Source organism: Lycium ferocissimum, chromosome 12, assembly GCF_029784015.1.
Source record: "Lycium ferocissimum isolate CSIRO_LF1 chromosome 12, AGI_CSIRO_Lferr_CH_V1, whole genome shotgun sequence".
In the NCBI taxonomy this organism is placed as follows: Eukaryota; Viridiplantae; Streptophyta; class Magnoliopsida; order Solanales; family Solanaceae; genus Lycium; species Lycium ferocissimum.
The window spans coordinates 25131653-25146379 of record NC_081353.1 but is presented as its reverse complement, the minus strand read 5'-3'; the positions used below and the strand labels follow the sequence as shown (position 1 = coordinate 25146379).

The window sequence follows — 14727 nt, the reverse complement described above, 5'->3', positions numbered from 1 at the left end:
TTCACCAATACATGCAGAGATAATTTTGTCCAACAAGACTTCCTTAGATGAGTTAATATTATCTAATCATTTTTCCTCGGCTAAAATTTTGCCCAGTTGGTTCCTCACAACCTTCATTCCATCTTCGTCAACCCCTAGAAATAAAATAAAACTTTAATTTTTTTTTTTTAAGTTAAAGCATTATATTCATAGTAACAGAACATCGTCTTGATTTTAAAGCGATTATTCTAACTTTTTCAATCTTTCGCTTAAGTGTCTCTCAATTGAAAAGACACAAATTTATCACGGGATACTTGAAATGTACTCAGCCATTGATCAATAAAATGATTCTAACGATAATTGAAGCTTCTACACCATTGTGGCATTATGGTGTTCCTCAATCTAATTTCGTTTTATCTACAGTCGGACCTCTCTATGACAGTCTTTTTGCTGGTATCAATTTGTCATGTTATGAAAGATTATATGGAGAAGTATTAACTTTAATAACGCTTGGGTGAATGGACTTCGTGAGTCCCTCAATATTGGGTATTATTAGTCGCGTATAATACAAAAAAATAGTCATCTTATAGCGAACAAACGATGATGTTATAAAAAAAACGAGGTGATGTTATAAAAATAACCGTATCTTAACTTTAGAAGTAGCTCAATTAATGAAGTAGCTCAATTAATCATGAAGATGTTGTCTTTTTTAATTGTTCATGAGATAAAAATCTAGGGGGAAATTTTGTGGAAGTTAAAAACATAGAGGAGTCATTGTGAAATATTGATTAGAAGCCATTGATCATAAAGAGGTATACGTTGGTTTGTCATATGCCACACACGAAGGACCACAAGACACCAATAGGGTTTTAATCATTGCACTCATCTTATAGATCGAAAATATACCACCCCTATCACTTCTTCTAGATACATGTGAAAATCCTCTAACCCCATATAAGACAGTCCACGTCATCCATAAAAATCTGATAGAGCCAATCACAACTCGCCACGTCATTAGATAAGAGGCACTTTTTAAATTTTCTACTCATTCAAAAGAATTTTTAGGTATGGAACTAGCAGTTTTTATGCTAGAACAAAGGAAATCCATGAGTGCCCATGATAAGGATTAGATGGAATCCTCAACCTGTTTTTTATTTTATCTTTTTTATTTTATTTTACTACCTCTCTTTGTTACAAAATTGCCCCATACTTGATAATGAAACAATAAGATGACCATGCACCTTCCTCTTTTTCTTTTTTCAAATTTATTGTATTCAAGATATTATTGAATTATTTATGAAAAGGGAAGATATCTTTTGAGTTCTAGAATTGGAATTTTTGATTTCTTTCATTGTACCTAGGACATCTAAGATAGATATTTATTTCATCTTTTTGTATTTCTCTAGTAAAACAAAATGACTATACGAGGATAGTTTTTAATATTATGATAAATTTAAGTTACGTTTTTTCAGATGTACATAAAGTTTAAATCTTACATGTTCACATAAAGTTACTGAATTATAAATCAAAAGTATTCAGACGCAACGAATCATTATAACTATAAGAAAATTCTTACTAGAAGTGATTATCATATTCGAGGAAGAAGAGTAGATCAAAACCTTTCAAAACTCGTTAACTACACAAGTTCGTGTTGTATTTAACAAAGCACTACGTATTGAATTTCACTTTCAACATTTAGGTAGTGTCATGACTATATTTAAAAAAAAAAAAAAACAGTAGTTAGTTAAGAAATTCATGGCTCATCTGTCGCCGGATAGCCCATAGCTAACAAGAGTTTTTGATAAGATGTTGTTATATAGGATTAACGACAGATATTTGTTGTTTAACAACAAAATTAGTCTTTTTTATTTTTGTAGCATGTTATATTTTCTTCATAAATATTCTTTTTGATAACCAAAACGTGCTTGAGCTTGTTTCAAAGTTATTACTGACTTGTTTTAAGCTCATCATCCAGCAATCATTTCTGCTTCAAGATCTTAGTCACATGTATATCCTATGACCTTGAAAATGAGCAGTCTTAAACTTTTGACCCCCACTTAAACGTTCAAAGATCAAAATTTAAAACTTGTTTAACTTGAAAGTTTTTCCCATGATACAAGTAAGGTCAAAAGTTCAAGATCATTCACTTCAAAGGCCATTTTTGTAAATCTCCCGATTAAAACAAGATTTTACAAATAGGGCATTGGTTAAAGGATACTTTAGTAATAAAGAAATTGTTGTACTGCTAAAAAGAAAAAAGAAAAAAAGAAAAAGAAAAAAAAGAAGAAGGTATGAGAGAATTTCTAATCAAAAAACCAATAAGTGGTCCATTCAATATAGTTGCAGCCATTGTTTGTTTTTTTCCTCTGTACTGAATTTCCATCACCCAAAAACACCCTAATCTGTTCTATCTCTGCTATATTTCTAGTGATGAAACTCATCAAACAAATCTTAGCCTTTTATCTTCCTATATACATCTTCCCGTGACCACTGTACCTAAAACCCTCTTTCTCTCTCTTTGTTCAGATTTCATTTTTTTTTTTTTTGGGTTTATATATATTTATACATATGCCAAACCCCAAAACCCTTCTAAATTCCTTTATTTAAATACCTCCTTTTCTATACTTAGATATTTCTCTAACAAAATCCCATCTTTCAAAGTGTTTCTTGAATTCAGTGCTTTCTTCTTCTTAGCTCATTTCTTTGCCATAGGGCAAATCCAAACTATATTCTTTTGGGATTGTTTATCTTTACTTCATTTGTTTTGTTTTTGGTAAGTTGAAAGCTAATAATTTTCTAATGTTTTGGGTAGATTCTTGGACTAAGTATAGAGGAAACTAGTTGAGAAAACTGAAAAGTGTTTTTAGCTCATTGACTTTTTTTTTTTTTTTTTTTTTTTTTTTTTTAATAATAATGTTTTGGGAAGTTTGGTTTATAGTGAAAAAAGAGTAGTAGTAATACTTTTTTAGGGTTTAGAGCTTCTTTTATTGTACTGCTTTTTTGGTCTATCAACCATACAAACAACACTACTTGCTTGGAAAACTTCACCAAAACCAATACATTCTTGCCAATTGGTTCTTCCTCAAGATTCTTCTTTGTTCTTTCCCAATTAGGAAACTCATTTCTAAATTGCAGGCCTGTTGAATTGCTTTAATGGGGTTTTCAAGAATTCATCATTGAGTTTCAAGAATTGTCATTTGTTTCAATTCTTGAATTTCTTCTCTGTTTTTTTTGTTCCTCTGTTTCTATTTTTAGCACACAATGTCTTCTTATATAACTCCTGGTGGAAGGGCAGCTTATAAATTAGATTTAGACATTATAAAATCTCCATCTACTTCATGGACATCACAATCATCTTCACCTTCATCAACACTTTCAGAATCAAGCAATTCACCTATTGCAATTTCAACACGAAAACCTCGAACACCTCGAAAAAGGCCTAACCAAACATATAATGAAGCTGCAGCACTATTATCTACAGCATATCCTAAAATATTCAACACAAAACACCTTACTAAGCCTTGCAAATTCACTAAGCCACATTACCCTTTCTCTTATGAGTCATCAGACTTGGTTGTGCCTTATCAAATCGTCGAAAACTCGGGTTTTTTGCTTCATCCACCCTTGGTAGAAAAACCAAATTGCCCAATTGAGAACAAGTCATTGAGTTGTTGTGAAAAAACATGTCAAAGTCCAGGTGAAATTGACTCAAAAGGGAGTAGTTTATTAGATGTTTGTGATGAATTTCAAGAAGATTTTGATGCTGAATCTATTTTAGATGAGGAAATTGAAGAAGGTGTTATTGATAATATTATGGGGAAGCTAAATGTTGAGAATAATGAGTCCTCCAATTTAAGTTATAGTAAGTGCCACCAAAATAATTATGTTGGTGGCACTTGTTATGGTTTTCCAATAGGATTAGGATTTGAAAATGGATACCAACAATATGATTTTGGTATGAGAAGTGGAGTGAGACCATTGAGAAATGTTGATGATGGTGGTGATTGGTGGAGGTATCCTAGTGTAAATGTCGTGGACATTACACCAAAATTTAACAAACCGCCACAGGTTGAGAAGAAGAAAAAGAAAGTTGAAAAATCCTTAAGGGAGCTGAGGGGGGGTAATGAACCATCATCAGCTAAAGATAATTCAATTCCAAAGAGGACAAATAAGGACAATTCGAGTCAATTGATTAAAGAGGAGGTTGATAATGTTCCAAAACAGAAATCAGAGTTGTTACTGAAATTAAACTTCGATGATGTTTTAAATGCATGGTCCGATAAGGAATTCCCATTTTCTGATGACATGCCTGGATCGGAGGTTGCAGGAAATGATGTCCAAGTAGGTGTTATTTTTTTTGTTTGGTTAAACTTTATTTAAAATTCCATGAGTAATTGAATCTTGGATTCTGTTATTTTTAGTTAAAAGTAGTACGCATACTAGATAAACTGCAACATACTTTGGACCACGACACGTGCATCTCATGCTTTTTTAAAATTAAAAAAAAAAAAAAGCTTTTTAAACGCTTTTTTTTTCGACTCTTTTTTCTTTTTGGTGGAATTTCATGACATAATATTCAATTTGGTAGTTGGCATCAAATGGCTGTTACAATCTTGCCTCTTTCCAGCTAAAAAGTGGGGACCTATTTGACAACACTAAATTGTACTCTCTAAATATATTTTACAAAAAGTTCGATTTTTTTCTATCTCTTTTAGTAGGCTCATAATTTAAATTTATTCGGGTTTAATAATTTCAGATACCGAATATCTAAAATCAAACAAAAAAGATACTTTTAAATAATTACACTTGTATGCCTTTTTTTTTTTTTGGGGGTTAATTAACCATTTTTCTGGGTAATTGACATAAATAATTGTCTCCAAAAATAATAAGTGATAAACGTAATATTTTCTATATATTAATTTATATATATGCATATAATATGCATATTTAAACATAATTAGTGTATATTTTTTTACATATTCAACTAACGAAGGTAATTAAAAGGCCTTTGTCTTTTAACTAGAGAAAGCTTCCTAATCCTTAACACACAACCACACAATGATTCTCTTAATTATTCAAGAATGTGTTGTTGACGTAATAAACTAATAACGCATCCAAAAAGTGTATTATTATCAATATGATTTATTATTACTTCAAATATGTCATTTTGTTAAAGCACATTTTATAATATCGAGTGTCTTGTAGTTACATGTTTGTTGTCACCCTTTTGTGCTTTCTTTATTGGTGGCATCTTCCACTTCTTAGAAGTTAGAACTACTTAAATATAAATAAAATTGAAGAATGTATTGGAATATGACATACTTGTTACCTTTTCAAAAAAATCAAAATTCTTATTTTTCAAATTTTTTAACAATGGTTTAATTTTTGGATGCAGGCCAGATTAGCACAAATAGACTTATTCTCAGAGAATGGAGGAATTAGAGAGGCTAGTGTGTTACGTTACAAAGAAAAACGACGTACACGTTTGTTCTCGAAAAAAATTAGATACCAAGTAAGAAAAGTCAACGCTGATCGACGACCCAGAATGAAGGTACTGTTATTATGAAGAAATCAACTTATATACGTTGACAATGTAAGATTTTTAGACGATCAGTATTAATTTATTTGTTATTACTAGTTGCTTACATTGTTTCTTAAGTTACTAATTTCGCTTGATATCAACGGTATAATTAACTTTTAAGTAATCTGATAGGGAATTTTAGTGAGTTTTTGGTACTTGAAGTGTTCAATTAATATATATGTATATTTTTTTTGGCTTGAAGAATAGAGAGAAGAAGAGAAAGGGAGGTTTTTAAATCATTTTCCACCCAACCACGCAAGAGAAGGGAACTTTAAGACAAGAAATCTTTCGCTGTAATTTTCTATAAAAAAAGATTCAATTTCTTAATGAAAAACAATAAATGACGAAAAATTAAAGTAAAACAAGGAACACATGACACATTTTATATTTATAACAGTTCAAAATCTTCAAAAGGTAGATGATTTTTGTTTGATTTTGGCCAACCATTATTGAAAAATGATAAAGTTAAAACTCTTAATCATTGGGTAGCACACTACAAAAAAAAGGTGAGGATCTATAAAAAAGAATCACATAATGGCCTTTTGAACTTTAGGAAATGATACTCTTTTATTTTTAATCACTAATGATGGACTATTCTAGTCTTTTCTAGTTGTGAATGATTGCCTTTCTTTTTTAATCTTTTACAATCATGTTTGAATTTCAGAGGAGCAATTAGTACCGTTCCTTTTCTATAGGAAAAAAAAAAAACTAAGTCAAAACAACTAGGTAGAAATCTAGAAACTTTTTGATCGTTTGGTACACGGTATTAGGCGGATATCCCAAAGACTAACTGTGAGATTAATTTTATACCATGTTTGGTAGAAGGTATAAATTTATTCTGAGATAAATTTATATCTTGTACCAAACAAAGTATAAAGTGCGTCCCAAACTTAAAGATGGGATATCCTATCTTATCCCATTAATCTTGGGATTGTTTTATCTCATTTCCTAGATGGGATAAATTAATCCCAAGAGATAGGATAAATTAGTCCCAGAATTATAATCCTGAGATAATTTTTTCTACGTACCAAACGACAAGAAAAAGGAGAAGTCAATTTTATAACTAGGGATACATTTACAATTTCTTCTTAAATCGTCATTTATCTGTCATATGTTGTTAAATAAATGAAATTAATAAAGGGGAAATAAAATGTCCATTTCTATAAGTAAATTTGGGTCTATTTGTTTCAATGGGTATAGTTAAAAGTCTCTTAATTTCAGCTTGACATTGATAAGAATTTGTTCAAAAATATTATATTTCTTTAAGCACCCTAATTAATCTTTATTCTGTTTGGGATCTCAAATATTTATACTTATTTATTCTTGCAGGGTAGGTTTGTGAAAAGCCCAAATTCACAAGAGGATGAGCTAGGATGAACAACTTTTGTTTCACATTAGAGTCAATGATTTTTAATAGAATTATTAGGATCTTTTTTTCCTTCTCTTTTTGGGTATTTGCAGTTTTGTTTCTTCTATTTCATAATTTTTCCTTTTTTAAAGTTTCTTCTGCCCTTGTTACATTTAGAATAAATTACCAAGGAAGATAGAATATAGTTGAGAACAAGGAATATGAAGCAGAATAGTTGAATTTTTTTTCTTCCTTCTCGAAATATGTTTTATTTTATTTTTTCTTCTCTAATTACACGTTGGTATATAAACGATCTTCCTAAACTTTGCCCTTTTGTTATCTGAAATTTGAAAGGTAAAAAAATCTTCCTTATTCTTAAAGATGAACAAAATCAAACTTAAAAGATCTTCCTTATTCTTGAAGAACGTGGGATAAAAGAATTAATCGAGAAAAAACTATTTTCTTCTTATATAAGAACATGATGCAATGGAATTGAATGCAATCACACTCTCATATTTAAAAGAACAAAACGTCTTTTTTAATCAATCCTTTTGCCTAGTTCTTTAAAAGTAGTAGTAAGTCATGTAAAATCAATGTGTCCAAAGTAAAAATGAAGGTAACAAAAAGTTTAAGGGGCCGATTATGTATTTCGCTTATTCTTTATGTGCATTGGTGCATATATTAATATATTCTTATTTTAAAAATGAACATTATCAAACTTGAAAAAAATCTTTCTTATTCTTGAAGAACAAGGGATAAAAGAATTGATCTAGAAAGATCTTTTATTCTTCTTATATGTGAAGGTGATGCAAAAGAAATGAATATATTCACGATCTAATGTATACAAAGATGGTGTCACATAGAATCAATGAATTCATGATAAAGTAAAACTCTTTAATGAAATATTTTATCACAATTAATATTTTTTCCGCTGATAGAAGCATGTTGTACCATTTCAACCTCTAAGGGGAATAGAATGTAGAATCTGACCTAAGGTAAAATAATGCATAGATCCATGTACCGTTGGCAAATACAAACAAAATTGACAAACAGATGCACGCAATTTTATATATTTCTAATGATATTTAACTCTTACCTTGGACAAGAAAGTGCTCCAAGTACACTCAGTATTCAATACCTTTTGATAGTACACACTTTCTGGCCCCAACTACAATGCATAATCACTAACTGCGCCACCACTGCGGCCAAATAGTACAACATCCCCTTTTTTAATGATTGAGAAATCATTAAAATCGAACGGCTTGAAATTGATGAATAATGAATCTATCACTTTATCCTTCTGCATTTAAATATAAGGCGTTTGTTAAGTGGCAGGTTTCGAGCCTGTGGCATGACACTTAATTCACACATCACTAGTTGCACTCTTACTACCGACGGCCACTTAGAGTTTCTTAAGCCACCAAGCACCGGCTCTCCTAACTGGTCTCAGAACTTTGTCAATAATGGATCCGCCAATTTATCCTTCTCCGCTTAAATATCAGGCTTTCATTTGTGTTGGTAGGGTTCGAGCCTGTGGCATGACACTTTTTTTTTTTATGACATGGGAATCTGCAGCCGCTATCCTTCGGGTGCGCACAGGGTAAACTCAGCAGTGGCATGACACTTAACCCACAACACTTGCTGCACACTTTACTACTTGACCGCCGCTACTACATAACTGCACTGAAATTCTTTAGAGCTCGATTTCATTACGCCACCGAACACCGACATTGTGTATAATGGATCCACCACTTTATCCTTCCCCACTTAGATACCAGGCTTTTGTCTGTGTGGCAGGATTCGAACCCATGGCATGACACTTAATCCACACATCACCAACTGTGCTCTTCCTACTTCACCCCACTACTACATAATTGCACTGAAATACTTTACAGTTTGAGTTCATTACGCCACCAAACACTGGCTCTAGTACTTGGTCATATCACACTACACACATGCTAAATCCTTGAGATCTTTTTCCACCTCCAAGAGGAAGTAAACTCTACAGCTCAAATAGCCAGCCAACAACACAAGTGACCAACTCTTCTTTCACTCCAGCATTCTGTATACAACAAAACTCATCATAAAATAACAAACGCGAATTTCGCTAGAAAATTATAGTAACAAATGAAACAACAAAAGTAGAATACTCTGAAGCAAAGGTTAGAGCATTGAATAAGGTTAGAGCATTGAATGGCTTCAGATTCTGAATGGAGAAAGCATTTCTGCAATCGGCAGCTTACTTGTTCAGCTTCAATAAATTGCAATATACTATTAGGCTAGCAGCCACATTAAACAAATCTTGCAGCTATTGAGCAAAGTGAAGGACCGAAACTCTATCAATCACTGAGATCATACCTGAAAAGAAAAATGGATAGTTCAAGCATCAATCTAATATCATTAAATTGAAAAATAAATACTAAAGTACAAATGAAAAAAGTAAAATATCGCTAATACTGACCCTAAATATTTTTTGTTACCAAACTGTACAATGTCGCTGCTATGTTAAATAATAAACGCATAAGTCGCTCATGAATCAGCACGCAAAATAGTAGAATAGGAAAATAATAACAAAGGACAAATATAATAATACTAACATAGCAAGAATTTTGCATAACAAAAAGAAAGTAAGAACTAACAGGAAGTTGATAAAGCACAATATGAACTCTCAGATCAAAGCATGGAAATTTTTCCTTACAGAGTAATCATCGGAATAAAAGTTATTTCTGTTTTCTCCTTTTCCTGATCTCATGTTCTTTGTCACTTCAGAATTACACTTATACAAAACCAATTTTTTTTTAGCTTTGATAGTGTTTCCAAAAGAAAGCAAGGACTTCTACAAAGATGAAGGAATCAAGTCCTTTGAAAAAAGCTAGTCTCCCGTTGAGTCAATGAGCCCATCCGACGAACCCTATTCGTTCAGTGGATCCTGTTTATTAAGGACGGTTACTGCTTAAAATTAAACATCTGAGGCACCCAAGGATGTGGCTTAGTGGTCCTTGGTCAATGAAGTGAGAGGAGAACCACGAGGTCTTAGATTTATATCCCAGCAGAGGCAAAAATGCTAGGTCATTTCTTCCCATCTGCCTGAGTCCTGATGGACAGAGTTACCCGGTAGTTGTGCTGCTGGGAGTCTGGGAGGTCGAAATAAGTATCCGCTGGAATAACTAAGATGCAATCAAGCTGGTCCGGACACCACTATCGTAAAAAGAATTAATTAAACATGTGAGCAGGAACAGGAAGGTGTCAAATTTATCCTAAAGGGAGCAAAATAACTGGAGGACGCATCAGCCATTGCCAGACAATAATTAAGTCTTTCTCCAATTAAACAAGAAGATAAAATGGGTATTCTCTAATTAGTGGAGGAATAAATGTTTTCCTTATCTTCAGATTTTTTTTTCTCTCAAAATATTTTGGAAAATAGGTCACTCAATCGTCAACCTTATGCTTCAAGAAGTTAAGATTTCTTGTCTATATTCAAACTGATATTGCTCATTCGGAAATTGAACTATGGCAACTCATCTATCTGAAACCCATATGTAGCCCATCTATCTGAAACCCATATGTAGCCCGTCTAAGACAAAATCAGCTCAACCCGCAACACTAAAAACCAAAGGGAAACCTAGATAAGGAAATCATAACAGCTACTACCATTACAAACAAACTTGGGTTCAAGCTAAGCTACATAAAAGTCAAAAAAACATATAGCAAAGTTAGAAAAACAACATACAGGAAAAACAAGGTGAGAAGAAAAAAAAAAATAAAAAAAAAAAGATAAACCAAGGGAAGCACTTTTCCCGAAAAAATGGCTTTGAGGAAGCTGTACAGACCGGCTTTGCAGAAGGTAACACTTGGCAGCAACAATGCCTCCCAAAGCTATGTTTTCACTTTGGCATTTAGGCTTAAAGACTGAGAGAACTAAAACTCCAACCCCCCCCCCCCCCTCTCTAACTTTTTAAATGAATTTGACCAGCCCCACCCTATCCCCTTCACTAAGAGCCCCTCTGCGCCTCCCTGTTTATATGTTGTCCTGCCTAAGCTCGATCCTGCCCTACCCCATTGCCAACCCTAGCAAATACATGTTCCCTTTCAATGCACATGAAAGTTACCACCAAATAAAGAAGTACATCAGAAATCAAAAAGCCCCAAGAATCATTCCTTCACAAATTCAGAGAGTTAATTACATTGAGCAGTTAAGACGGTACCTCTAACACCCTTCCTTGGGTGGTAGGTCAAAGACATTGGTAAGAACTCATGTATCAATATATCAATTCCAGCATAACACTAAATAGAGAAGCCATTGAATTATAAGAGATACAGCTAAAATTAAACACCAAGAATGATATACGCAGTGCGGTCAAAGGTTCATTTAAGGCGCGCTTAAGTCCTGAAGCACGGAAAAGCTCAGTGAGGGTGCTTTGCCTTGCTTATGTTGCGCTTCAGTGTAGGCAAGGCACTAGGGCGGGCGAATCATTTCGCATGAGTTCTATCTTGAATAGTGCAATACTAAACAATAAATGTAACCGGCAAAGAGATTTATTAATTGTTAAGGACAATGTTATCAATGAATTTATTACTTTTTTCTTTCACTACACATAGTTTTTTATTTTTTCCTGCACTGTGCCTTCTTTTACTAAAGCCAACAATTTAACTGTGCTTTGCGCCAAAAGCCCCAGTATACTTGGAGCGCTTTTTAAAGCTTTTTGCCTTTGACATTACTGGATATAAGCAACATTCACAAAGCGCGCCCCCTCACTCCTTTACATATTGAAAAAAGTTACGCATATCGAGCATATAAAGTTTAACTCAGCATGCATATTTGTACACAGGTACCCTCTGAGACCCTTCTTTGCTCGTAAGATATAGGTAAGAACTTGTATATCAATTGCAATATAACAATCAATAGAGAAGCAAGAGTTAAAGACCAAGAATGGTATAAGCAACACTCTTTTTTGTCTTCCCAAAACAGAAATAACAAGATCATCCTCCTCCTTCCATTCTTCTTCTTAATCAACCATTTTAATAATTTAATGGCTTACAGACGTGACTTAAGCTTTCTAATCACTGAGCTGCAACAGCAATATAAGACATGGAACCTAACAGATGGAGTTTTCTCTGTCATAGTAGGGAGCCATTGATTCTCTATTTAATTCTCTGTTATTGGTGGGGTAATCTGATAATGCCTGCAAATTTACAAAGTTCTAGTGGATAAGGGTGGCTTAGATTGCATTCACAGACAGAAATTAGCACCATATAATAGCTTTAGACTTCAATGTTTAGATAATCTACAGAACAGAAGGTAAAGAGGTCTCATTTGGTCTGAAGAAAGCAATTTGCAAACTCACCTTTCCTTCTTTATGAAGCTCATTTTATTGCTTTTTTTATTTTTTTTTTATTTTTTTACTTTTCATGATCTCTGTCACAACAGAATTACACTTATATGCAACCAATTTTTCTTTTTAGCTTTTAATAGTGTTCCAAAAGGAAATTAACAAGGACTTCTACAAAGATGAAGGAATAAAGTCCTTTGAAAGAAGCAAGTCTAACCTTTGAGGCAACGAGCACATCCGATGAACCTCTATTCGTTCAGTGGACCTTGTTTATAAGAAGAACGATTACTGCTTAAATTAAACATGTGAGGCACCTGGATATGGACTAGTGGTCAGTGAAGTGGGAGGAGAACCATGGTGTCTCAGGTTCAAATCTTAGCGGAGGCAAAAAACAGTAGGTGATTCCATCTGCCAAAGCCTTGGTGGGATATATTACCCGGTAGCGGTGATAATGGGAGTTAGCAAGTACCTGATAGAATAGTCGAGATGCGCGCAAGTTGGCCTGGACACTATCAACAACAACATACCCAATGTAATCCCACAAGTGGAGTCTGGGGAGGGTAGATGTACGCAGACCTTAAAAAACTAATTAAACATCTGAGCAGAAATAGAAAGGAGTCAAATTAAACCTAAAGGAGGCAATTAACTGTAGAATGCATCAGACATTGCCAGACAGTAATTCAAGTCTTTTTTCAATTAAACAAGAAGATAAGGTTGGTACTTTCTAATTAGTGAAGGTGCATATGTTTTCCTTATTCAAACTTTCTTTCACCGATCTTTTGGAAAATAGTTCCATTCACTCATCAACCTTAGGCTTCAAGAAGTCAATTTCTGGTCTCTGTTCAAACGAATATTGCTCATCCGGAAATTCATCTATGGTAACTCATCTATCTGAAACCTATAAGTTGCACATCTAAGACAAAATCAGATCCAACCCACAACACTAAAAACCAAAGAGAAGCAAGGAAACCTAGATAAGGAAATCATAAAATCTACCATTTCAAACAAACTTGAGTTCAAGCGAAGCTAGATTAAAGTGAAAAAAAAAAAAAAAAACAATAGAGCAAAGTTTAGAAAAGAATGAAGGAAGAATAAAGTGAGAGGGGAAAAAAAAAAAAAAAAAAGATAAACCAAGGGAAGCACTTTTACCGTCAACGATGGCTTTGAGGAAGCTGTAGGGAATGGCTTAGCGGAAGGTAAGACTTGCCAGCAACAATGGCTCCCAAAACTGAGTTTTCACTTTGGCATTTAGGCTTAAAGACTGAAGATTTTTTTTTTTTTTTTTGGAAATGGTAAAGTTTTATTTATAGAAAAAAGTACCAAGATGGTACAAGAAGTGCAAAAACAAAGGAGTGCAGATCAAAACAAAGATCCCACATCTACTGTCTTCCTCCTAGCAAATCCAAAAACTCTATATACTCATTTGTGCTACCGATAAGACTGCCCTTACACCATAAGAAAAGATTCTGTAAACATTTGTTCTTAGTTCTAGAAAAATGATCTCTTTGTCCTTCAAAAACAAGCTCTATTCCTCTAGCCATAAGATCCAAAATATGCATAAAGGAATAGTATTCCAAATCTGCTTCAAGATTTTCAGTATTCTCTGCCCTTGCCAGCACTTAAGAAAGTCCCTTATGTTATTAGGTATAGCCCAAGAGATACCGTAAATACTCAGAAAAAAGTCCCAGCGCTGTCTAGAAATTCTACAGTGCAAAAAAAGATGTCCAACAGATTCCTGTTCCTCCTCACAAAATAGCACCTGTTAGCCAGAAAAAAACCTCCCCAAGTTACAATCCAACCAAAGACAGCTACTTTCATAGGGACTTTTGTCTTTCAAATCATCTTCCACGGCCAATTGGGTTCCCAAAAACTTGTCTGCCTCATCAACAAATTGTAGCAATTGCTCACATAGAATTTTTTGCCCTTGCTATTCTTCTAGATCAGAGAATCCCTTTTATTAGTGTCAATACGCGCTGATTCTAATTGCTGCATCATCTGACAGAATCCTTCTATCTCCCAATTGTTCAAATTTCTTCTAAAATTAAAATGCCAACCTGAATTTGTATAGAATTCAGCTATAGTACCTTCCTTGTTGATAGAACAGTTATATTGGAAATCTGGTTCCCAAACTCTCATCGCCTATCCATGTATCAGTCCAGAACCTGAATCTCTCACCATTGCCCACTCTTAAACTGGTATGAGAAAATAATTCATCCCATAACCTGATTGTGTTGTTCCAGATACACCCTTTTGAGTGAGAGTTAGCTAAACATAGCCTCATCTTCAGAACTATATTTCCATAGCCACTTAAAGAGCAAGCTTTTGTTATGCATCTTCAAGTTTCATATTCCCAGTCCTCCCCCTTTTTTATCCCTTACAACCTTCTCCATTGATTAGATGCATCTTTCTATTTCCAGCACAACCTTCCCATAGGAACTAAAACTCCATCAAATTTTATCCAACCGCCACACACACACAATCCCCCCCCC

The 14727-nt window shown here is 33.7% G+C and overlaps 1 protein-coding gene and 1 long non-coding RNA gene across 5 annotated transcripts; one reads left to right on the top strand and one right to left on the bottom strand.

The window, feature by feature from the left end:
- The first annotated feature begins 2335 nt into the window (after positions 1-2335).
- Positions 2336-7170, top strand: LOC132038950 (protein CHLOROPLAST IMPORT APPARATUS 2-like). 2 transcript variants are annotated; one of them, XM_059429455.1, is made up of 3 exons: positions 2336-4320; positions 5375-5572; positions 6890-7170. In XM_059429455.1, the coding sequence occupies exons 1-2, from the start codon at positions 3241-3243 to the stop codon at positions 5543-5545; spliced, it is 1251 nt and encodes a 416-aa protein (XP_059285438.1). In that variant the 5' UTR covers positions 2336-3240; the 3' UTR covers positions 5546-5572; positions 6890-7170. The 2 variants fall into 2 exon arrangements, with proteins under 2 accessions (XP_059285438.1, XP_059285437.1); XM_059429454.1 differs by having other exon boundaries at positions 2337-4320; positions 5375-5530.
- A 792-nt stretch (positions 7171-7962) lies between these two features.
- Positions 7963-14510, bottom strand: LOC132040655 (uncharacterized). 3 transcript variants are annotated; one of them, XR_009410743.1, is made up of 3 exons: positions 13388-14510; positions 9059-9266; positions 7963-8970 (listed from the first exon to the last, which is right to left on the bottom strand). It is a non-coding gene; the product is annotated as an uncharacterized LOC132040655 (long non-coding RNA). The 3 variants fall into 3 exon arrangements; XR_009410742.1 differs by having other exon boundaries at positions 9152-9266; XR_009410741.1 differs by having other exon boundaries at positions 7963-9266.
- Positions 14511-14727: the final 217 nt, after the last annotated feature.

Coding starts and splice junctions, on each gene's coding strand:
- LOC132038950 (XM_059429454.1), top strand. CDS start 3,241: ATGTCTTCTTATATAACTCCTGGTGGAAGGGCAGCTTATAAATTAGAT. Junction 4,321..5,374: donor TTGCAGGAAATGATGTCCAA/GTAGGTGTTATT, acceptor TTTTGGATGCAG/GCCAGATTAGCACAAATAGA. Junction 5,531..6,889: donor ATCGACGACCCAGAATGAAG/GTACTGTTATTA, acceptor TTATTCTTGCAG/GGTAGGTTTGTGAAAAGCCC.